At 37.6% G+C, this 24,896-nt stretch overlaps 1 protein-coding gene across 2 annotated transcripts; it reads left to right on the top strand.

The window, feature by feature from the left end:
• The first annotated feature begins 760 nt into the window (after positions 1-760).
• On the top strand, positions 761-23,365 carry LOC112987075 (WD repeat-containing protein 41). 2 transcript variants are annotated; one of them, XM_064501966.1, is made up of 15 exons: positions 1,404-1,649; positions 4,783-4,898; positions 7,583-7,633; positions 8,324-8,387; positions 9,171-9,219; positions 11,057-11,188; positions 11,557-11,619; positions 12,170-12,281; positions 13,680-13,742; positions 15,113-15,214; positions 16,497-16,681; positions 19,334-19,455; positions 20,420-20,508; positions 22,367-22,500; positions 23,006-23,365. In XM_064501966.1, the coding sequence occupies exons 3-15, from the start codon at positions 7,606-7,608 to the stop codon at positions 23,156-23,158; spliced, it is 1,296 nt and encodes a 431-aa protein (XP_064358036.1). In that variant the 5' UTR covers positions 1,404-1,649; positions 4,783-4,898; positions 7,583-7,605; the 3' UTR covers positions 23,159-23,365. The 2 variants fall into 2 exon arrangements, with proteins under 2 accessions (XP_064358035.1, XP_064358036.1); XM_064501965.1 differs by lacking the exons at positions 1,404-1,649; positions 7,583-7,633; positions 8,324-8,387 and adding an exon at positions 761-997.
• The last annotated feature ends 1,531 nt before the right edge of the window (positions 23,366-24,896 follow it).

The raw sequence follows: 24,896 nt of genomic DNA, 5'->3' as shown, positions 1-24,896 counted from the left end.
TTCTCCATTACCTGCGTCAGCCCAGGATCGGGGTTTGTGAAGATTGTGCTCCATGTGCATCTAAAATTCAAAAAGGCTGACAAGATCATTTTGTGAAGACAGAGAAGGAGCAGGGCTGTGAATTGCATGAGGCCATTATTTTGGCGCAGCCCCATTTTGAAGACAGTGTACTGTATTTGTTAGTCTGTTTTGAGAAGGACATGGCAAAACAAAAGGAAGTTTAGATACAGAGAATGCAAATAGTCAAGGAAAATCTATCTAATATAGAAAAATTGGGGGCTGTTTACTTTGGAAAACAAATAAATAAGAGGGTCACGATAAAATGGTATAATTATTCTTGTTTTAACATGACAACAAATTGTCTCTGAAATTACAAGACAACAAGTAAAAGCTAATAAAGGAAAGTGTTTTGTTATTTATTCATTATATCTAATTAATATGCTTGCTTTATGCAATTAAACTACAAAATTAGTCAACAGGACCTTGTTCAAGCCAAGAGCTTCCAAATAGTCCAAGAATGAGTTTAAAGTTTCTTTCGAAATCAAGCGTTGCCAGGGTTACGGCAGGAAAAAAAACAAGCATTTGGGGGGAGCGGTGGAAGGGACAACCGCGACGCGCCCACGGCCCCCGCCGGCGCACAGCAGCGCTCTCCTGCCCTCGGCCCCCACCTAACGGCCGCCCCCGCCCCGCGGACAGCCTCTGCCAGTGGCGCGCTCCCGCGTGGCGACGCCGTGCCCACTCGGCGATCGATTGCTCGGGCCCGTCTCGGCCCTGCCCGCTCGAGGGCTGGCGTGTGCGCGGAGCTCGATTGGGAAGGCCTTCCTCCCAGCGGGAGGCACGGGGCGGCGCAGGGAAGCCGCCGAACCGTCGGTTGGAGCGGCGGCGAGCGACAGTGCCGTCGCCGTCGCGGGTGGCCGTGCGGGAGGGCGCGCCGGCGCGGCTGCCGATGCTGCGGTGGCTGATCGGGGGCGGCCGGGAGCCGCAGGGCCTGGCAGAGGTAAGGCGGCGGGAGGAGGCAGGGGGCGGGGCGGCTCGCGCGGGAGGCGGGGCCGAGAGGGCCGTTGGGGCCGTTGGCGGGGGGAGGGGCCGCGCCTGCCCCGCGCCGCGCGAGCCGCTGGTGATGCCGCCGCCGCCGGCGGGCGCCCTCCGGCAGCGCGGGGCGTTGTGGTGAAGCTGGGGGGCGGCGTGGGGCCGCCGCGAGGGGGGTAGCGCGGCTCGGCCCTGCGCGGGGCTCTCCCGAGCCAGGGCCCCTCAGGGGCAGTGCGTTGCGCGGTGAGGTTTCCTGGCTGCTAGGAAGGAGTAGAAGCTTCGCTGAAGGGAGAGAGGGGAGAGAGGAAAAAAAAAAAAACAAGCCCCGAACGCAACAACAACCCCCCAAGGAGTGCAGGGGCCCGGGAGCCGTCCCTGTCCGGGAGATCCCGGCCCCCGCCTGCCGGCGCAGCACGCATGTTGGCGAAGCGCGTCGCTGTGTTGCGCAGCAGCCAGCGTGTGGAAGCCTGCTCTCAGGACCCCCGGTCGATAATATAAATTATAGGCTGTAACTGATTGTTTGTATTGCTTAGCTGTAATCTGTAATAGTTTTTTTTAGCATTTCTTTTCAGTTTCTCACCCGCAGAATAAACTGGGCCTATGTACTGCACTAAATACAGGTATCTCTCCTGATGTTTTACTCGAAATACAACTTTACTGGATTTGAGGGATACCTTATTGGGATTTCCTTGTCCCTAATACTTCTGAAATCTCAGCCTCGACTTCTCCTTAACAAGATTTGATGAATGCTGTTACCGAGCTCCTTACCCTTGGTGCTTTTGCAATCTAGACAAATACGAGGAAGTGATTCTTTTTCAGCTACTGAGCATGAGTAGTAAATGCTGGTATTTACTTTGGTAGAAATTTGAGCCTGTACCAATTTGGAATATGGGTGTCCAGGAATGCCTCTGACTTCCATACAAAATGTTGGCTGTGTCACGGTCATGTTTAGTAGGCTTTTGTGTAGTACTTTTTAAAAAGAAGATGGGGAATACATAGCAGCATTCTGTGATGTGCTAGAAGGCTGCATTGCTGTGTGTCCCTCTCCAAAGTTTAAACTCTGATTATGAGCATGAGTCAAGGTACAGTCCAGTTTTTTCATTCTATTCTTTGTAGCTTTCTTAAATCCGATCCCCTGGACTTCTGTTGCCATTGCTGCTACTGGCTTGCTGAATGATGGTGGTCATTTTGCTTCTCTATACAAAACTGAATAATATATATTTGTAAGAGTCAGTCCCAAAATGCTTTTTTTTTTTTTTTTGCATTAGATAATATTTTTCATCTAAAGATGATCTTCATTACCCTTAATTCTCTCTGTCCTCTTATGAAATAGGTAAAGAAACCCATACTAGTGTGTGGGCCATAGACTAATAGTTTTGTTTCATGTGCTATGCCTTCAGCCAGTGATAAAGAGGCCAGATATATTCAAGTCTGACATTGCACTGGGTGAATGGCAAAAGCCCTTTGGCAAAGCTGTCTTAAATTGATGAAATGTAAATTTCTCCTAACCCATTTCTTTCTTTACAATGGAATTGAAAATCAATTAGGCTTAAGCACCTAAATCTCTTAAGGTGATGGCTGTGGTATATGTCTCTAAGCAGAGTAGCTCTGGTAATGGGAGCAATCTAACTACTGTATCACAGTACTCCATATAAGCTAATTTATGTATGTCTTTATACTCCTGCACATGTATTTTTGGAGAACTGTTTTCGTAAATTCCGCTCTTGAATACGCAGATTACAGGGATTATGGGAAGTTCTGAAGCTGAGATGAATGTTGTGGTTATTTCACTGATTATTGTGGTGATGCTTACAGGTCCTACATGAAAGTGTACAAGTTGCAAATAGCTTCTATTAGCATCAGCATCTATTTTTCTCTTCTAAAAATTTGATGGTACTACAAGAGAGTTCAATTAATAGTTATTTATATAAAAATAGATTTTTTTATTTAAAGAGAATGCACCTAACCCGACATTTCAGTAAATGTTAATGAAGATTTGAAAAGGGAAATAGCTTGTATATGACAGTAGTGGAGGAAAAACTGCAGTTCATTTTATTGGTATCTATAGTACTTCATCAGCACTGTACCTTTCAGTATTCACAGACATTCTTAGAAATGACAGAATTAAGACTGGACAGGTTGTTCAAAAGAAGTAGTAGCATCTTGTATTGATTATGAAGTAACAACGGAATATAATATTGCAATGTTAATGTAAGAAATAACTTTCTAAAAAAAACTTGTTCAAAGCACTGTTACAATTTTGTGAATGTACTTTTAGTAAATAAAAATTGGAAGTCTTCTGACTACAATATTGTTAACGTTATCTGTTAAATGATGCTAATATTTGTCTAAGATTTTTCAAACTTTTTTTTAAAGAAGGTTTTGGCTTGGATTTTGAAAACTGAACTTGTAGCTTTTATATTTGTTCACTTTTCTTTATAACTGTGGGGACTAGACTTGCATTATTTTAAGCAGGAACTGCTATTCTTACATAATTACATAAAATGAGGAGCAGTTGCTTCATGAAATGCATCAGATACCACAAAACCAAGATAAAATCACAAAAACTAGGATACTGACAACCTCTTGGTTTTAAAAAATAAACACAGATTACTTTTCCTATTTATTAATGTTGTTACTCTTAACTTGTGAAGAATAGTATCATAGGACCAATACAGAAGTAATAGAAAATAATTTATTATTTCTGCAAGAAAATGTTGATATTTCTGAGGATAATACGTTTGTCCTTCATGTAGATGTACCGCTCCTGTATGCTAAATGTAATTACTGTTTTACAGTAGTGCTAGCAGTAGATTCTTTTGAACACTTCAAAGAATAGACAGTCCTGGAACTAAGACTATGTTGACTGTCATTTAAGATAAAGCTGGAAGCATGAGAATGCTGTCACCAAGTTACTACCAAGCTATTTAGTTTTTTTTTTAATTGTGTCTAATAACAAGTTGTTCCAGAATGCTGAAGACTTTAAACATGTAAAAATTGTCATATTGAAACAAAGCAATGATTGAGATTAGCAGAACTGTCATGCCTTGAAATTGTAGTCCTATACAATGTTTTGTTGACCCTGACTAGTGATCAGCTTGCTCTGAGTGTTTGATAGTACTTTTAATTAATAGGCTAGCTGGGGTAATTGCAGATGCTGTTCTATAAAATGATTAATCATTTTTTTCTGTCTTTCTAAGCTGTTGGCTTTGGTACTTTGTGAATAGAGACCCAAGGAATGATTTATGTATTACATAACAGAAAAGCATTTGTTCTTATTTATTATAAAGATGTCATCTTTATATAGGGTTTAAAAATTGGATTGTAGATGAAGGGTATGAGAAGTTCACAGACCTCTCGGAAGATGTGTAGTTTAATGAAAAACTGAGTGGATGGTGTATTGTGTCATGAAGCTGGCTTCACCTGATAGCTGGTGACTAAACTGCTTTTTCATCTTGGTATAGCAATGATTAAAGCAGTACAAAATGCTTTTTAAAAACACAAAATGTTACATTGTAATTTAAAATACTTGCTATAGAAGGATATTATTTACTCGAAATAAAAGAAGTGATCCTTGGTTATGATTTTCATTAAGACAAAATTTTAATTCAGAAACTTAAATTAATATAACTTCAAATATAACTACACATTCACAAACAAATCTATATACCCATAGCGTTGGACATTGCAAAGACCCAATGAAAACAGTTATGTCAGTAATAAATTTTATTTTCCTTTTTTATGAATTTTTAGAAATCATCTGTACAGACCATTGGTGAAGAACAAATACAGAATCCTTACACAGAGCTCCTTGTATTGAAAGGCCATCAAGATATAGTACGATTTCTAGTACAAATAGATGACTGCAGGTATAAAATTCCATTTCTAATTGCTTCAGAGCATCCTTGGGAATATTTCTGTGAATGTTTATGAAAATGTAGAAATATTTTTAATCCTTTTTTTTTCCTCCCACCAGAACCTGAGGGAACTAAAATAAAAAATCCAAATTCTGAACATTTTGTTTGTTTTGGGTTTTTTTTTGGTGGGGGGGTAGGAAAAGAGGCTGAATGTAAAAAGGCAAGGAGTAAAAGCCCCCTTTTTTGCAGTGTGTTTTTAATTCTTTTGACTTCTCTCATGAGTTATACTTTTATGAGAAAACAATGGCGATGGAGTTAGGTTTCGTGATACAAATTCGTTTAACTACAAGAAATGCCTTTAGCTAATTCAGTCCTTCTTTTCAGGCTGTTTCTGGATTGAACTTTACTTTCTGCACATGCATGTGCACACTTTTCCCAGGACAATGCAGAGTAGTGCCTGCTTCTGTTCTGAGAGTGCCTGCTTCTGTTCTGAGTGGATTTATGTGTTTTATGTTTTTAATTCGAGGATAACAATTATTTCACTTTTTGATGTTATCAGAAGAACTTAATAGATTCCTGTAGATACCCTGAACGTAGCAATTGAAGATGACATTCTTAATATAGATTATTCCTATTCCTTTCTTTCTGATTTTTTGTCATGTCTCTCACATCTCTACTTTTTTACTAGTGCTTAAAGCCACATGTGTGTTGTACTTTCTTCTGAAACTCTAGTGCTTCATTCACTTGAGCTTTGGTTAATGCAACTTTTTTTGAATTTCTCAGATTCTGAATTTTTTACCACTGTAATTCTGTTTAGAATGGCTACCTACTCAACCTTACTCAACATATGTACATCTCCATATTGCATATCTCGTCCAGTTTCCTTTTGTTCAGCTTGCTTTACTGCTTCCAATCCTTGCAGTTCCTTTGTTTTTTCCTTAATTTTTAGCATTGTGCATTTTGTGTATGACAGTTTTTGTTATCTGTTCTGTTCTTAGCTCTTTATAACTAGCTCCAGTTTTAATCGTGAACTCTGTGTAAGGAGTCATCTAAGCTGGAAAACTGGTTATGAAGCAAAGATGAAGTCACTAGATTTACCATTGTCACTTTGTATGTGTGACTGAGAGAATGAGTTATGACACTGTCACATTAGTGACCTGCCTTCTGTCCTAGCTTTGTCTAAATTAGCCTTATATGTTCTCTCATTTAACTTAATCCTTCAAGAGAGGAAATAATATATAGCTGCCTTAAAAAGTAAGGTTGTGAAGCTTTTAGTCAGTAATAAGCATAGTGACTCTTGGCTGATGTAGAGAATTAGATAGGAAACCTTCAGAACTAAGAAGTGAAGTAATAGGTAAGAGTCTTTCTGTCAAGGAGCTATAGCAGCTTATATCTTTTATAGGTTAAGCACAGAAGAGGATTTCTAACATATTCATCAGTAGATTATACAAATACAACATGAGTGAGGATTTGGTTTATAGCCTCACAGTGTATAGCAGGCATTTTGTGAAGGAAGATTATCTCCTTCCCCATGTGTATTGATTAGGCAGGTGGTCTCATCCAATTTGGAATGCCCACAGATTCTTATTTCCAAATTGTCTTGTAAATATATATATAATTTCCACAGAAGGCTTCATGGGGAATTTTTAGCCTGTCAGTTTTCATTCTTAGTGTCATAAATATATTCCAGAAAAGTTGTGTTCATTTCCATAAAAATTATTTTTTGCATTAATAAAATGCAAATTAATAAAAATAGTCCACCAGAAGATTTGTATAAAAATAGAATATTCTTTTTTTAGTCCTTTCCAGACAAGTTATTTTAATAACCTTTCCTCAAAATACGTTTTTTTCCAAAACATATACACTGAATAAATCTAATTGGTCTTTATGAAAATACCAGGGTATTTTTAGAGTGGAGGCACTTCCTGATGCAAAAAAATCTTTTACTATTCTGGGCTTCAATGTACAGGAGCAGGTATATTATTGAAGCTAAAGTAATACTAATCAGTGTAAAACTAAAGCCTGGGTGGCCAGTTTGAAGAGAGGTTATAAAATAACATACAGATAAAGGGTAAGTTATATAGCTGGTTAATATTCTGAGAGTTAGAGGAGTTTAATGCAGTGCTTCACTGGACGGTAATTCCAGGGTTTTATTTATCAAGAATATAGTAGTTTCTGCATTGTTAAGCAGCTGATAATATTTTTCACTTGATTCTTTTTTAGTATTGTTACTCAGCTTCTGAAATATTTTTATTTAGTTTTTGCAGCCATTCCATTGTGTGCTTTTTGTCAACTGTTGTAAGCCAAGTTTCACGCTTCAGGTCTTTAGATAATATCATCTTATTGAGAATTTTGCAGAAGGATTTTCTTGTTTTCTCAGTGGCGCAGCTAAAACCAGTGAGTGGAAAATTTTCTCAGATTGGTTTTTGAAGATACTAAATAAATCCTGTATAAACGTAACAGAAAGCTGCTTTTCTCTTCTTTTCTGTTGTATTTTTTGAACATGAAGTGAGGGTCATATTGATTGGAAGATCACCAAAGAAGGCTAAGCCTCAGCAAGAATCTTCCAAAAAATGAAATGAGATAAAATTGCATCTAATACTCTAGCATTTGACACATTAAACTAAACAGAGTTCATAACACATTTTAAGAATAGCTTTCTTTGTTGCTCATTTGACCATTCCTTGCTCCTTCAGGAAACAGACAAGGTTTATAGAGGATGGTGACCATGACTGGAAAAGAATCAGGTGACCCATGAAACTCCACCTTGGTGAACAGAATACATCTGTAGGATGACTGATTCTACTCTATACGTTTATTTTTAAACAGAAATTTTGCTTAGAAGAGGAAAAGTAAAAACAGTACTCTATACAGCATCTGTGTTGATGAATTACCCTCATTCCTTCTTTCAAAGATTAGTTTTCTTTTAAGAATTTTGTTCAAGTGGCACACAGTTCCAATATATATAAAAAAATGAATTGGAATTGAAAAGGGTTTTGCTCAAATTTGAAAGTTTTACTGTTCTAAGTTCTTGACTTCATGACAAAACAAGATAAAATACAGCTGGAAGGAAACTAAAGATAAACTAATTTTATCAGAGGTGCGCATAGAAAATTGATTTTTTGCCCCAATCTTTTTCAAAGAAGGGACTTGGTAAATGAATATAAATTAATGAAAAGAAGAAAATACACTTGGCACATTTTTTACTATATTAGAAAAAAGCAAGGATATTTGGGAGAAGAAAAAAAAATTACAGTTTTATGTCAGAAAACTTACTCTGTTATCAAGTTTCATAAGTATCATGACTGCCAAGTAAGATTCTAAAAGAAAGGTCATTTATACAGCTAATAAAAACATTTAAAGCTGGTAACAGAAAAAAAATCAGAAGTGATATAACTTCTATTTCATGGCTTCTTTGCAAACAATGTGAATCTTAGGTCTCTCGATATTAACTGCATTTAACTCTTGGCTGACACCTAAAGCAAAAGAAAAAATTAGAAGGTAGGTATATTTCCAAATAACTGAAATCAAATTTCTGTGGAAGTTTTTGCTTCTGTTCTAGGCTCTCTTAACTCACAGTGCATCTTCACTAGAAAAGGTTGTGTCTGTGCTGCAGGTTCAGTGTAGCTGTACTGGGGATAGGGTGCAAATGTAAGCAGACTGTTACAGATATTCTGTCTAGCCTAGTTGAAGGGTTGAATTTAAGTCAGATTTCATTAAGATTAGAATAGCAATCTAATAACAGACTAAAATGAACCCATTTTTTCCTAGTATGGTATTCCATTTAGCTGAATTTTTAGCAGAGGTCATATTCTGTGCATTAAATGCACTCCCTTTGGAAGTTCTTTTAAGCCACTGTTTAAAATATCAAAATAAACATTGGGCTCCTCTACTCTTGGGCTGAACTCAGATGAGTGGTTTGTAACTTATTAGATGTCTTGCAGTCAGTTGGCTCTGACTGATAGAATTTGGTTTCATTCAGTGTATAAGATCTCATACTAAATTTTTGATCAAGAGAATTGGTTCTGTAACCAGGGCTTATATTTATAATAGCATGTATTGGAATTCTTAAGCCTTGTTCTTTATTAAATATATGTTGACAAATACCTTTTAGTTAAATGTACTGACTTCAGTTTATAAACTGTAATTGGGATTTTCAGATATATTTTTATTCTTTAGATTAAAGTTAGCATCAGATTTATCTTGCAAATATTTATCTTGCATAACTGTCTACTTCTATTCCATTACATTATGCTATATTAAAGTTTTCACTTTCTTAATCAGGTTCGCTTCTGCAGGAGATGATGGGATCATATTTCTGTGGAATGCTCAGGTTCGTTTGTTTTTTGGATAGGTTGTGTGCTCTAACAGAGAGATGGGGTAAGAGCTGGGGAGAGGAGTTGGAAATTTCTCCTAGCTAAAAGGCAGAAAAAATAAGAATTGCTGCATGGATTCATATCAGCTATTGTTTGCATAATGTAAAACTGGATTGTGTCAGTCCAATTTTAGCTTACAAAAAAGACTTTGGCAGGTAAAAGTTGTGTTGTGAACCCAAGAGAACGCTAAGTTTTTAAAGTTAGACATAGGGCATAGTGACTTTACAGAAATTAGAGATGAAATGTTGACATGAAAAACAGAAGTGTGTATGAACTTGTGACTTTAATTCTTCCTTTAAAATATGTTCAGTGTTTGCTGTTAAGGCTAAGATGTTGACTACTGATTCCACAAATACGTAGCTAGTTGCTGCTCTTAGCTAGCTACTTTTATTGTAACTATGTTTTAATAACTGTATTTGGAATGACTATTTAAAATGTAGTTGATCAGTCTCAGTGGAGAGCTGACACAAAACTGTACTGGAAAGACACCAAAGTCAGTGGCAGTTAAACATTTAATGCAGTGCAGAAACAAGGCCTTACTTGCTTGTTGTGATAAAAATCCTATTTCAACTTTTGAAAACCTTTTAAGATGTTAGATTTATTATGGAGATAGCGCTCTGTAAGTGTGGTATCCTTCATTCTGCTCCCCCGCTCTGTGTCTCCATATGCTTGAGAAAATTATAGAGGAGAGAAGAGTGTTAGACCTGCATTTAGGAGGCCTAGTATGCAAGGTAGATGTTAAATAGAAAGTCTAAAAGGGAGATACAGTGTGCTGTCTACAGTGGAAATACCAGACATTCTAGTTGAGGAAGAAAGAAATCTCAGACCATAAACTGCTATGGAAACATTCTAAAGAATTTATGACATTTGTGATGGTGTGGTTTTAAAATACAGAAGGGGAACTTGCAACTTTTCTTCCTTCTCCTTTGAGCTGTTTCAATTAGTTCTTTACTGTTGTTGAAGGTCTTTTATAACCTTGTTATTTGAAAAAGGAAATTGTTTTTGAGTGTTCAAACACATGTATGTGAGTATATATACTTGGTGTTCTAAGCAATTCATGAATGTAAATCTGATTTAGATGTCCAGCTTAGGAATAGAATTCCATTTTCTACTTCTGTAGGAGTCTTACTACATTTTTTCTATAACAAATCTTATTCTATTTTTCATTTAAAAACTTAACATAGAAGTGTAAAGAAATATACAGTTATAACTACTCAGTATTTTAATTGCGTGATTAAAAGAACAGTATATTTCTGCTTTTTTATTTGTCAGGTTTTGCCCAGACAAACAGAGCAGAGGTAGTTGAAATTATCTAAACCGCCAGTTTGAAGCTATAGATAATGTTCATAGTAAATAAAGCAGTCAGGAAGTTGGCAGTACTGTGTTTGCCATAAAGATAGCTCAAGTTTTTCAAATCACTAAAATAAAAACAGATTTATTCAAGAGAGGGTTTGTTAGCAAATCAGAATTACCATGATATCAGTTGAATAGGCTTAATGGCCAATATTTCCATTGAAATGAGTTTAATATACAAAATGCATTCTTCAGTTGTTCCAGAGATTCTTTTTTTTTTAACACCTGGAGGGGTATACTTAATACATTATTTAATTAAAGGGTAAAACCTTGAGAAGTGTTAAAGGTCTAGTAAGAAGTAAATCTGTAAGTGACTTTAGAAAGTGCTGTTTTAGACTCTTAGAAATTTTTCTTTTTGAAGGTAATTTGGTACCTATGTCATATGATACAGTAGCTATTTTCCAAATTTTACCCTTCATTTTTCATGTATTTATTTTTCAGACTGGAGAGAAACTTTTTGAACTACATGGACACGCACACAAAATTACAGCTATTGCACCATTTTATTCGTCAGATGCTTCTGGAGAAAACAATCAATTGATACTAACAGCATCAGCTGATAGAACAGTTATTGTATCCTTAGATCTGGAGAGGGTTCAGCTCTTGTGGACTTCTTGTTGTTTTCTGTTTTTAAAGGTAGCAGTGACACAGGCTGCAGGCTGTTTAAATTTATTGGATAATAACATCCTATAGATATAATTGGATTACACTAGGGTTTTATTAGCCATTGCTCACAAGTAGATGCAATCTCTACTGCGAAAATGAATCCATAACAAACTATTATGAATATGTCATTTTGGCCAAATATTGAAAAGAGAAGCAGGATTTAGGAGACTGACTCTCTCCGTGCTTATATCCGAATCTATCATTTAGTTACAAACATAGCTGTTATATTTCTAATATATAAAATCCTCTTCAGTTTCCTTAATGAATGAAGTCAGGTTTGGGACTGCAGTAGTGGCAAACAGATTCAGAAAGTGTCTTGTTTCCATTCTACTGTAAAGGTAAGCAGAGAAACCCTGGGTATGTCTGTTTGTGGTATACATAATCTGAGCTATTATGTGGTATACACTGAGCTATTGCTCATGTGCCATGGGGGAAGGGGAGGGTGTTAAAACGAAGAGCAGTGTTTGATTTAGTCAAGAACACATAACCCTTAAATAGGAGAGTGGCTGAGAAGCGGGCACAATTCTTAAAATCTCTTTTTGTGGAACTCTGAATACATCTATTTTTGAAAAGGCTGTAGAACAAAGGTGGTTTTACAGCTTCATTTTGTTACTGGATTGGAAAAGACAATCTACAGTCAAACTAGTTCTTGAATACTAATACTATAAAGAATTCACTGAAAAATTGAGTTTTGCATTGTTGGTCGAAAAATGGTGCTATGTAACATAATATGTAACACATTTTTTCTGTATTTCTCAGGAAAGTAACACTTTAATACTGTATTTCATAGTACTTAAAGCCTTAGCTGGTTAAAGCTGATGATCATTTTACTGAAAAATTCCCTGTAGAACTTTTTCAGGGGACATATATCTAATTTTTGTTCTGCAGTGTTTGACAGTTCTTCAAAGACTGGATGTATGGTTGTCTGGAGGGAGTGATCTATGTGTTTGGAACCGAAAATTAGATCTCTTGTGCAAGACCAGTCATCTTACTGATGCAGGTAAAAATGTAAATGACTCATTATAGCTGTTAAAGTGCAAGTAAAATGGATCTGTATAATGATGCAAAACCAACTTGGCAAATTCTCTTTAATTCTAATGATAACATTGTATATTAAAGCCACAGTCTATCTATTTTTTAAAATGTCAAACTTAATCATTTCAAATTTAAGACTACTTTTAATCTCCTGTGCTGTGTGAATTTTAGAATACGTCAAATCTCAGTAACTGTACATTAAATCGGACTTGCAGGGCTAGCCCTCAGCTAGTGATTTATACATGTTCACTGTAATGGGGACCAGATCCTTAGACTGGCTTTCTCTCTGAGGGAGCCTTTTCCCTTTAGTTAAGATAAGTAGTGGGAAAGTAGTAAAGCTTTATTATTAAAAATCAGTACATTTTATATACAAAATGGAGGTTGTGATAGAAATATAGTAAATGTAATCAGATCTCAATATCAATCATACTTTTCTAGTAATAAGCTTATGTATTATCCAGCCATGCAAAGAAAATATTTGCATATTATTGTCATGCTTGACAAAGACATCTAGGAAGCTGTGAATCAAAGTCAAAGCTGGAACCAGTGTTTTTCCATATTTTTGTCATAGAACAGAGTAGTGGTAGGCAAAACCTCAGAATCTTTCAAAATACTGATACTTATTTTGGTTTGATACGGGATATCATGCCAAATACAAGTTGCAAGTGGTGTTGTAGTGTTTAGCATGAAGTGCTATTGAAACTTTTGTATAAGGAGTCGATAGGATTTATAGTGTGGGCCCTCTCTTCCCTGCTAATGCCTTGCTTCCTTTGTGGGAAAATGGAGAGATTACTTATTGCTTGGGGAATTTTCCCATAAATGTGTTGCGGCACAGGTTGGGGGAAGTCTAGGCATGGTGAAGGCAGACTAACAGCAAGGCTGGATATTTAAAAATTGAGTCAAACTGTGCAGGGCCAGCTGAACCAGAATAGGTACAAGATTAGTCTCATGCATACTGTGTATATATCAGTATATAGTAACTTTGGTACTGCATATGTTTACAGTCTCGATAGTTACCATGGCATTCTTAATATTTTCCACCATTAGAACATAAACATCCTAGCTCTATTTAAAATAAAAAGGTTATTTATTCCCGGCTTCACCTCCTTCCTGATGTTTGGTGTTCAAATTCTGCTGGATCCTGAATCAAACTTCTTGATTACCTCTGTCTGAGGTAATCTGTTCTTTTCTGATGCAATTTTACTTTCACTCCATGTACTATGGTTGTATTTTGCTATTAGCTTATTTGTGGAAGGGGAGTGTGAATAACTTCATATATGTTAAAAAAGGAATTGTTATTTCACTGCAATTTCATTTGGTCAATGAATATCCTTTTCTCTCTTATTTACTGTATTTTTCAAAGGTATCAGTGCTTTGGTTGAATTGCCTAAAAATTGTGTTGCAGCAGCTGTTGGCAAAGAGCTAAGTGAGTATGTTGCTTTTCTGGTAAATCTTCATGTTTTGTCATTGGCTGCTTATCAGAGATATGTGTGCAGACCATGCTGCTGGAATTGTAAAGGTGAAGTAGATGGTATCAGACAGTGATCAGCAACCTCGTTCCCTCTCCCTCACTTGACAGACTGGCAGACCATGCTTATTTCCTTCAGGAGGTTCCTTGAGATTTGCAGATAAAACTCTTCTATATACTTTGTTACTACTGTTATGCCACCTGTCCAGTTCTGATTGTGGAGACCTGCATTTCCCCTTCAGGAGAACGTCTGGAACTCACTATCTGAGCTGTCAGATTACTTCCCCAGTTTGACTCTGCACTTACTAGGCTTCCCTAGAGCATCCTTATTCCAGGATCGTGAGTGCAAGATACTGCCAATGAAATAATAACAAGAATATAATGAGACAATGTGATGGTTTCTGATGCTCACTCAGAGGGAGGCTTTTCTAGGTATGCAAACTGTGAATCTCTTGCTAGTTGTCAGTGTGGAGGGTTGTTGAAAATGAGAGTATTTTATGAAAGCATTCAGAGATCAGAATATGGAAAAAATTCCAGGAGGTAAAGTATACACTGAGTCAACAAAACATCAGATTTTGCTCAATATGTTTAAATACTCAGCAATCTGGTGTTCTGATCAAAGAATCAGGAACAAAATAAAAATAGACTTCTTGTGTTTAGACTTTGGTATTTAATGTGAACTTTTATCTGAACTTCCCACTGTTCTTTTATAGTCCCCTCGAGACTGCATAAATGAAATTCGAGGGCTGGTTAAAATAAAGCCTTAATTCCTGGAAAATTTGATGGACTTATTAGAGGATATTGCATCCTTTTGAATATTATAAGTCAGTCAGATGAAGTGCTTAAGAAAGATGTTTCTTTTTTAGATTATTTATCACTAAAAAATCTAATCGTTTTTACTTCTGTTTTCTACAGCTTGTGATGTAGATTGATTCTCTGAATTCCAAAATTACTAGGCTGAAATGTTTTATCCTGCAGTTGTAGTAATGAGAGATGTTAATAATAGCACCATAAGCGATTCCAGTTTTATAGTAGTTAAAAATGAAAATCCTATATTAATTTTTAAAGTATCTGAATTTTTACTTGAGACTGTAAAACAGCTTTTTCAAGAAATTCTTTGAAAAATGTTCTTTGCATGTTATGAGGAAACCAGTTAAAGAGATTGTTGTAAGCTGCCTTGTACATCTTGCACTCTCACTTATAATATGCTTTAGTTTGTGACTATCTAAAAAGATGTGTTTTAATTAAACATAACTAATCTAAACATAACTACATTTTACTCTGGATGATAAAGCTTATTTAGACAATTTTTCTGTCTGTCTCTGAAGTCATTTTTAGGTTGATTGATAGACCTGAAGGTTGGAATGTCCTTGAAGTAAAACGCCTTGTTGACCATCAGGATAACATCTTGTCGTTGGTCAGTGTTAATGGTAAGATTGGCGACTTATTAGTAGTGTTGTTAGTTGTCAGTGGAATATTTCAACTGTGGTGTTTTTGTTGTGACCAGACTCGTAACTGGAATGAAACTTCCTAACTAGTAGATGAACCTTCCTGTGTATCTACAAAGATAGTGAAATGTAAACATGTAATGGCTTTACCTATGTATTAGTGGTGAAATGAAACCAGGCAGATTATGGTTTAGAATTGGCTCAAAAAAGGCAATGTCAGTGACAGGAATAGAACTCCAGCTGGTCTTCCTGTTGGGAAAGTTTAAAATGTTCTTTTTGTTTGTTTTGTTCCTTCTGATATCTAAAATTTAATATATACAGCTACGTCCCTTTGCAATTGTAGTCCAAAGTAACTGAAAGTTTTGGGTGTGAGGATGTGGGCCTGCATATATATCCACTATTTAGAGGATCTGAAAGCTGATGCAGTCTAAAACTCCTCCTTAGGGCAATACTGACCTATTACCTGAAATTCTCTTCCTTTTTTAACATCTCCTGCATCTGCCCTACTACAAGTACCCCTTCTACTTTGGGATCTTTTTTGTCTTTCTCTGGAGCTCCCTCTGAGCCCAGGACAGGTTATTCCCTGTGGGATGGAGAGTGTACCTTTGTCCTTGGCTTTTTTGTGTCAGACAGGTTGACAAAGGGACTGTGGTACAGTGAGGACAGCTAAAAAGAAGGCTTGTATTCTATGATAGTAGTTTCTGGGGTTTTGTGTGTTTCCATTAAGGCAGTGTGCTATCTGCTGTATTGCTGGAGCAGTTCCTTTCTATGTGTGATTAACAAATTCATAGGAAGCTACTTCAGTCCTGCCGTTAACTCACCTCTTTAGTTTCTGATCTGTATTTCTTATCATGGCAAATATATACTTTGTTTGTTGCACCCAAGAGCTGCTGACCTAACTACTGGTCCAAGGAATAGAACGATTTTGCATGTGGGCAGCAAATGAACTTCACAATACTTGTACGTAATTCTGCTGGTGTTCCTTGCCTTTGCCATACTGTGTGTTGTGGCAGGTGAATATTCTCCATTCTAGTTTTAATTTTGCAGGAGAGAGCTGATTTCCTTTTGCTGATTTAAGGTGTGCCAGGTAATCAAATGAGTTTTTACTCAAGGGGAGAGGATTTTGTCCAGTTGGTTAAATACTATACATTCTAAATAGCTTCACTCTAAAATGGGCTCACTTACTATAATTTTCTAGGGCTGTAACCTTACGTGAAATGGATTCTTTATATCACATGATTTTTATGTGTTGTTTTTTTTCTAGATTTGACTTTTGTGACAGGTTCTCATGTGGGTGAATTAATAGTTTGGGATGCATTTGACTGGACAAAGCAAGCATCCGAGTGCAACTTCTGGGACTCTTCTCTCCACACAGATGCACAGCCAGAAATAAAGTTATCCCAAAGCCCAAATGAAACTTCAGTTCAACACTTAACATCTGATGAGGAGGTAAAAAGCTTTAAACAGAGAGTACTCTGAGCAAGCCAGCATGGCCTTACCATAGAAGGCTGAGAGTTTTAATTTTGTATTTTCAGTTTGGTTGTTGCAGTGAGTAATGGAAGAGGATTATTTAAAATGTGCATAACTATTTTAATACAATCAGCAGTTTTTATTTAAAATTTTGGTCATTGAGCCAAATCAAGGTTATGATATGTTGATGGTCTGAGAACTAACATAATGGATTGTCACAACAGCTTTTGTTTTTGACTGACAAAAGAAGATGTATTAGTTGTTTACAGTACCACTGGAAAGATATTAAGAAGAGGTGTGTGTTTTGATGGCATACATCTTTCTTAATCCATGGTTCTGGAATTGCAGTTTCCAAAATATGCCCCTCTTGGACAGTTACAGCTGAGGGTACTATAAAATGAATTAAACAATAGGCATATTTACAGTCTGTGCACAGTAGTAAATAAATCCTGCTGCTTCTGTTCAGACAGGCTTGAGCAGTATACTTAATTGTAAAGAGCACAAAGATGGGTCCAAAATGCAGAGTCTACTGTAATCATGTCTTGGAGATAATCCAGGAGTGCTTGGTCACAATGTTTAGGCAGAACCCAGTTATTGTTCTGGAAACATTAAGAATCCTCAGGTTGTTATTTACTTTTGTGAAATGTTACCAACTGTTAGTGGTGCAAGAGAAGATGCTTTGTTGTTGGGTACAGTGAGATTCTGTTCTGGGGCCTGTAGGTGCATTGCTGGGGAATGATTAAGAGATTCCTGGAAATGCATTCAGTGAAGTGAGCTATCACAGAGTAAAGTTGTGGAAAAGCCTGAATGTATGCTGAGGGCTGAATGGTCACTCAGTGCAGTTGTCTCTTTATGAAAAGAGCAGCCCTAAAACACTGGAGAGAGAAGCATTGAGGGGGGGGAAAAAAGAGGCATAGTTGTCTTTAAAGGTAGCATCTCCTCTACTTCTGTCCTGGGTGCTTAACTCTTGAAAGAGCAACGAGGTGATCTTGTTCTGAAGAAGTTCTACGATTTGGTTTCAAAACATTCTGAGCCCCTGCTTGAAATCTGCAAGATGAGATTTAAGGGAGAAAAAAATTGCTTGTAGGGAAAAAGCTGTTTGGGAAGTTTAGAAGTAGTTAAAACATTGAACATGGGATCTGGGGCTGCCTCATGACTCTTTTCCCTTCGTAGTGGTTACCTGAACAAGTTGCTGCAGAGCTTTTCTGGCCGTGAGTTTCTGAGTATATTTTTATCTATTTCCAACTATTGAGTGGTAGGAAGAAAAGGTGGTTCTAGTGTGATATCTTGAAATAGAAGGTGCTTGTAGGGGAGATCTGTCTGTGTTGTGAAATTCCCCTTTAAAAAGTGAAGAAATGGATTCCTATGATGAATTACTTTGTTACCAGCTATCTAAAAGCAGTAACACTGTTCTTCACCAAAAAAAAAAAAAAAAAGTGATTCTCTGTTAGGAACTCTGTTGGCGGGCTTGGTAGTTAAGTAGTTAGAGAAGGTGAACTCATCTAATTTGATACGGAGCTTGTAGGCAAAACATCATGCAGAAACAAATGGGTTGGTGAAAAGGCTCTGCACTACTAAGAAAGAGTGCTAAGGAGTGCATTTGCTGCCCTGATGGGTGTGTATGTGTTTTTAGCTTGCCTGTTAAGATCTGTGTACAATTCATGCTCCAACACCTGTTATTTTCTAGGGCGTGAGATAACCAGGGCTTTGCCAGATTGTGTAAATGAAAGTCTAATCTGTGAAGAGCACCTTTTGCAGAGCAGTCATGCTATTTAAAACTTAAGAGCCTGTCTCAAGGCGGAAGGCTGGTAGAGAGAAAAGGCTGATGAAAGGTGATGACGAAGGCCATTGAACTGACCCTCACACAAAAACTGGGAAAATAATTAAAACAGGCTCAGTGTTTTTTCCTTTGTTGAGGGAGTGCTATTTGAAATCTGAGCTTAATTTCAGAGTTTCAAAGCTCCCACCCCAGATGTGCATAAGAAATGAAAACATGGACAAAGAGAGTTGAACCAGTGTCTGTCAAAACACTATTGAATATATAAAGGAAGTTTTAGCCAAAGAGACAGGATTAGCAGACACTCCTTTTACAGAATGTTGACAAGTGTGTAGTGTGAACTGCTTATAAGCCATTAGTGTCAAGGCTGAACAGATGGAAGCAGGCCATTCAGGGAGACGATCCAGCATGTAATCACCTAAACAAGGTATGTCCAAAAAACCAAAAATGTACTGAATGGGAGTGTTTTGCACTCCCATGTTTCGTACCAAATATTTATCGTGTATACTGATTGTACACCCAGAGTATTGTTTCAGTATGAGACTATAAATATTTACTTGCAGAAACTTTTTTTTTTGTATCCTTGGTTTATTCTTAGACTTAGATACAGGAAAAAATATAAAGATACTACAACTGCTTAGAGTGTAGCGGAGTACCTGTTGTTTCCTGAACATCCATGCTTTTTCTGTAACTTGCTGTTTCCATATGTGTAGGGTAAAGCAGTAGCATGAGGACGGAAAAAAGCCAGATAATGATGGCTAGATGATGTCATAGCACCACTGGAAATCCATTATTGGCAGGGTGATATTTCAGTGTCTGTTTCTGTAAGTTGTTCCATTGAATTTTCTTTCCAGTGTGTGTTTGCTGCTGTTGGGAAAGGCATATACGTATATAGTCTTCAAATGAAGCGTGTGATTGCCTGCCAGAAAACTGCTCATGACTCCTCTGTACTGCACATTGCAAAACTTCCAAACAGGTACAAGTTATGGTACATTTTGTAATGCAGTGAAGAAATGCAAGACTTGGAAGTGTGGCTAGAGACAGTCTGCAGAGCTGCATCTAATTTCTAGTATAGGGGGCTTGATCTTTAGTTTGATCTGCTTTTATTAGATGGAGCTTGTTTGAACTGATTTTTTAAAATATATTGTTGTAATTCAATGTGAAATAACATAATCCAGTGTGCCTGATGCACAAGTTCAAAGAAAAATAGCTTTCCTATTTTCAAAAATCAGACTTAGTAAAACACTTTTGTCTACACTGTGAAAATATAGCTTAATGGCATTTTACTTCTATAAAGCAACACAAAGGCCTACGGCAGCTTCATTAAATATTTTTCACTAAACATTTCTGAACAGTCAAAATGTATTAACAGAAAATAATAACTTCCAGTCTTTTTTCGTTAGTGCCAGATTTCTGGCTAGAACTTATTTTCAACAGCCAAGATGCAAATTCATCAAAATAAAATTGCCAACTTGCTACATATGTATAATCTAATGGTTGTGATGTTAGATCCCTTTATACTTTTATATAGGAAGTCTATCAGAAAATAAAAACTAGGGCATTTATCTTGCAAATACATACGCTGTTCTAAGCTGTTAACATATAACATGTTAACATATGTAAGCTTGCTGGAGTCAGTTTGTGTGTCTGTGTTTGCAGAGTCTAGGCTCTTCTGTTTTACAGAGCAATATGCTTTTAAAATGAGATAAAAAACGTGTATTTTTTCCCCCACTTATTTTCCAAGTCCATTGTAGTTTCTCATACTACAAATACAGTTTGTTTTATATGAAAAATCTGGCCATCCTGCTACATTTTAAGAGTTGTAATAAACTTGTGTAGAACCTGAGGAACTTGCTGTGCCTTTTATAGAAACTTCACAAGGTGACTTGCACAGATGAGTGAGTATCTGAGTTAGTGCTCCTTATTAACTGTTTTGATAGGCAGCTGATATCCTGTTCAGAAGATGGCAGTGTTCGCATTTGGGAGCTCCGAGAAAAGCAGCAGCTACCAGCTGAGCCGGTTCCAACAGGTTTGCCCATAGTGGTGGGGGGGAAAGAGCATGTATAAAAAAAGTAGTGAACTCAATATTCAATGGCAGAAAGGCTTGCAGGCTCTTTCAGAAGAGCTAATGTCTTTTGTTAGACCAACTGATGCAGGTGTGGGTGGGAAACTAAACAGGATGTTGGGCGGACAAGCTCTCCAGGTCTGATTTGGGAAGCTACAAGATCTGAGTGAAGCAGTTGTGTGCCATAAAGCTTATCTAGAGTTTCCAGTGTTATCAGCTGGTCTAGTGAAAATTATTACCTCTCCCTACAAACCTTGATCTACTTGTATCCTCGTACTTATAGGGCTAGTGTAGCCAGGATACTCTAGCATGCAAGAGTAAAGACTGTAAGAGCTTTTGAAGAAAACTAAAGACAAGTTTGCAAATGAGCAGTTGGCACAGAAAAACATGTTTTCCATATCTCCTTCCTGAACTTGGAATAACACTGGGACTCCCTTTGAGGGTCTGCACAGCGTTACTTGCATACTACCTCTGGATGTTCCAGTCCTCGCTACTAGCTGCTTGTGATTTCGGAAGCACTTCTGCATGCAGGCATTGCCTGCATAGTGCTTGCTAGCCTATGACTAGGCCAGCAGCTGTGCTGGGCACTGGTAGTAGGGGTCGTGGACAGATGCTCTGGACAGTACAATTGGAGCCATCTGTACTGCGTGACTGGCAACAGTCATGAGCTGTTTTTCTCTGTCTTCTAGGATTTTTATTAGAGATGTGTATAATTTCTGGATGCATTTAGTCTGGCTGGCTGCTCACCAGCTGATAGTAATTTTTTAAAGGATCCTGTCTAATGCTAGTGTTTTTGCAAATCCTTTTTTACTGTCTGGGTTGATTTAGAAACGCTTTTTTGGGATGTTCTATCCCCAGTATTGCCAATCACAGCTGATCTGTACAGCTCAGCTTCTTATTGTGACGTGGCATTTGGTTTCACATTGGATGTCTAGAATTTTCATAATTGGAGAGAGAGATTTGAAAGGAACCATATACAGCACTGAGATGGGTGAACTGCTGTTGATTTGCTGTTTTCTTTTTAAGGAATCCCCTAAGTAATTGTTCATCTCTGTTATCTCCCTTGCACCAGGGCCATGGTTTAGCACACCTCTTGTTTTGTGTGCTGAGGGGGCTGAGGTAAAGCCAGGAAGAAGGTCTGAGTTGCATTGTGTACAGCACCCAACTTTCCTGCTTCTGTCAGTATAGTTACACAGTTCTTGTGGAGGAGGCTTGGGCACAGATGCGTGTCTTCCTGCAGCCTTAGTGGAACATGCAGAAGGCTATCTTTACACTCCAGTTTGGGTGATTGTTTTAAATCTGAAGGGGAACGTGGGCAGTATAAAAACAAGGATTCAGCATCAGAAACTTGCTTGTTACCCATAAGCCAGCATTCTAATGCATTAGTGCAGGACACACAGGTGAGAGACTGGTGCCTTATTTTTCTCCTCGTCTTTGCACAAGTGACAACCAGTCAGTCTAGGAGGACAGAGCAAAAGTAAACATCGCTGTCCTCTAGCTGCTCTTGCTGTTCAGTTAGTTCATATAGGCAGTTCCTGGATTTCTTGCTAAATCCGTGTCTTGTCATCCAGGTGAGTAATTCAACATGCTTGCCCTATCATGCTTAGTAAGGACAAGGAACAAAGTAGCTAAATTTCCCTTACCCCTTGAGATGAATAATCCAGATGTAGAAATGCTGCATAGTAAAAATCTTCTGTCATTTTGCTGTACAGCCTGTCCTGCTTTTTGAGTTGTGACTCTCATAGCTCTCTTTTGAGCTCGAGGAAAGAAACTGTATTTGTGATTATTGCCAAATAAAAGGAAGGATTTACTCTTTTTCCAGGGTTTTTCAACATGTGGGGATTTGGAAGGGCAAACAAGCAGGCAAATCAAGCTGCTAAAAAGACACAGGAGAACACAACTATGTATTTCTTGGAGTTAGTTGGTGATTTGATTGGTCATTCATCAGCTGTGCAGGTAAGTCAGCTTTAGTAAGAGCAAGGAAAAGTGAGTATCACTTACTAATGTAATTTTAGAAGTGATTCTTCTTAAACAGCTGTAACTTATGACTTTGTGGCTCTGGAGGCTGGGAATGTGTCTGTCACTGCAGAGCTGTGTGGGAGACCTGAGCTTTGGGCCCTTCTAAATTCACAAGAAACTTAATAACCAATAATAATAACACATGATTATGTGATATATTTAGTCCAGTGTGAAAAGAATAACATATAGTGACTTAAAGTCCTCATTGAACTCAAGCATTGACTGATGCCTGAGGATTGTGTGCATAGATTTACATGTGAATGCTATAAAAGATCTAGTTGGGTATTGGATTTTTTTGCAGACAGCAAACAGTATGTGTTGTAATTTTGCATACCTGATGTTCAACTTCAAACAGAACTGTTTCAGACATTTGTTTCATTTCATGCATTTGTTTAGTCTAGCTGTAATCTGCGCTTTAAGCAAGTTATGGGTTTTTTTGCAGATGTTCCTGTACTTTGGTGAACTAGGACTGGCTACGTGCTCTGCTGACCATCTTGTTATTTTGTGGAAGGATGGTGAACGGGAATCTAGACTCCGCAGTGTAACATTATTTCAGAAATTGGCACAAAATGGTGGCTCACAGCTCAAATTCTAAGTTACTTGAATACAGGGTAAATGTACATAAACTGGATCTGCATTAAATGTGAGTGTGAAGGGAAGTCTGAACTACTAGAAAGTGACTATCATTAAGGTTTACATTTAATGTCTTATGTTAAATTAGTATTTTTGTTAGTTGCTGCTATTCTTCTCAAAGGAGAATTTTGCAGGTTAAAGCTTACTTGGCTTTTTCTATCAGCAAATCTGAGGCTTCCTGCTTTATGTAATTTATTTCTTAAAGCTAGATTTTAGTCATTGATGGCTCAGACTTAAATATCTACAAAAAAGACTGTTAAATAGTTTTAATGTTTGCATTTGAAGTTGCTATCCTGTACCAAGGGTAAGAGGAAGAAAGAAATGTGGGCAATATCAGTTTGTCAGGTTTTGATTTTTTGGTAAAATGTAGTAGTATAAAGATACTGCTAGTTTGCAGCAGATGTAGTTTTACTGTGGGTTAATTTACAGTGGAGCTTGTATTAGCACCATTACTATGTCTATCATGAAGTGTGACTGGTTTAGCTTAGTCTTTCTATAGTGCATTCATCTAATTAATTTGTCTCTAATTAAAAAAAAAAAAAAAAAGCACTGGCCCCACTGGATTGTATTGGATGTAAAATACTTCCATAGGCAACAGGGGTTAGTGTGTTCACTTGCAGCCAAACCACATCTGCCAGCTGAATGCTAAATTCTTAGCTGAAGCCTGAGTGCGGAGAAATCTGCACAAAGTTTGTAAGGACAAATAATATTTTAAAGTTGAAAAAAATAAAGCCTTCAAGTACACACACACAAAAAAAAAAGCCTTAAGTTCTGAGAAGTAATCTACAAAGCTAAGTAGGCATAAAAATAAATAAATAAATAACCCCAATTAAAACAAAGGAATAAACTGATCCTGACAAGGGTAGAAGCAAGAGGAGGAAGTGCCAGCTTCCTAGAAGAAACCAAAGAGCCTTTTAGATTTGCTTCCCTAGCCCTGTGGGTGTCGTGCGCAACCCCCCCCCCCCCCCCCCCCCTGGAATCCAGGCATTGCCTCTTGATTCCTACCAAAATCATCCCTGGAAGGCAGAGCAGAGGGATGGTAACATTTTGGGAGATTTTTATACGCACGCACGCACATACACACTCCCCCCCCCCCCCCCCCCAAATTTTTGTGAACTTGTACAACTAATCTTATTTGTTGAGTGTAGATCCCAAGATGGCATTTCCAAAAAATACAACTGGAGATACAGTTAAATTCCCCTCTCCTTTCTATTTAGGAAGGACAACTCAGCTTTAAATCTTGAACTGCATGTTCTTTGCTCAAGGTAGCTATAGACTGGCATAGGAAAGAAATCTGAATTACAACTGATGATAACATTCCTTGTGGGTATATTATTAAACAGGGGCCGGGGGGGGGGGGGGGGTGCATGTTAACTCCTCCAGCTTGTAGCTAATACATTGTTTCATCTGGTCTTTATCAGCAAGCATTGCATTTTTAGCTACTCTGTGAAGGTACAGCCTCAGGGAGACCACTTTCTCTCTGGCTTTTTTCTTGTTTCAAGTGAGAAATAACTGTTTAGTTGCATATAAAGAGAGAGAGAGAGAGAGAGTGTGTGTGTGTGTATATACGTGCATGCATGTGTTTTTACTAAAACTTTATAGAGAAAGTTTATAAAACAGTTTTTCTGGAGATGCTATCATCAATTATAACTAGAGAGAAGGAACATCTTTTTATTATCTGTTCTTCCTATACCATGAAA

This window comes from Dromaius novaehollandiae, chromosome Z (genome assembly GCF_036370855.1).
Source record: "Dromaius novaehollandiae isolate bDroNov1 chromosome Z, bDroNov1.hap1, whole genome shotgun sequence".
In the NCBI taxonomy this organism is placed as follows: Eukaryota; Metazoa; Chordata; class Aves; order Casuariiformes; family Dromaiidae; genus Dromaius; species Dromaius novaehollandiae.
This window is presented reverse-complemented; position numbering and strand designations above follow the sequence as displayed.

Coding starts and splice junctions, on each gene's coding strand:
- LOC112987075 (XM_064501965.1), top strand. CDS start 947: ATGCTGCGGTGGCTGATCGGGGGCGGCCGGGAGCCGCAGGGCCTGGCA. Junction 11,189..11,556: donor CAGCTGATAGAACAGTTATT/GTATCCTTAGAT, acceptor GAATGAAGTCAG/GTTTGGGACTGCAGTAGTGG. Junction 19,456..20,419: donor ATTGCAAAACTTCCAAACAG/GTACAAGTTATG, acceptor CTGTTTTGATAG/GCAGCTGATATCCTGTTCAG.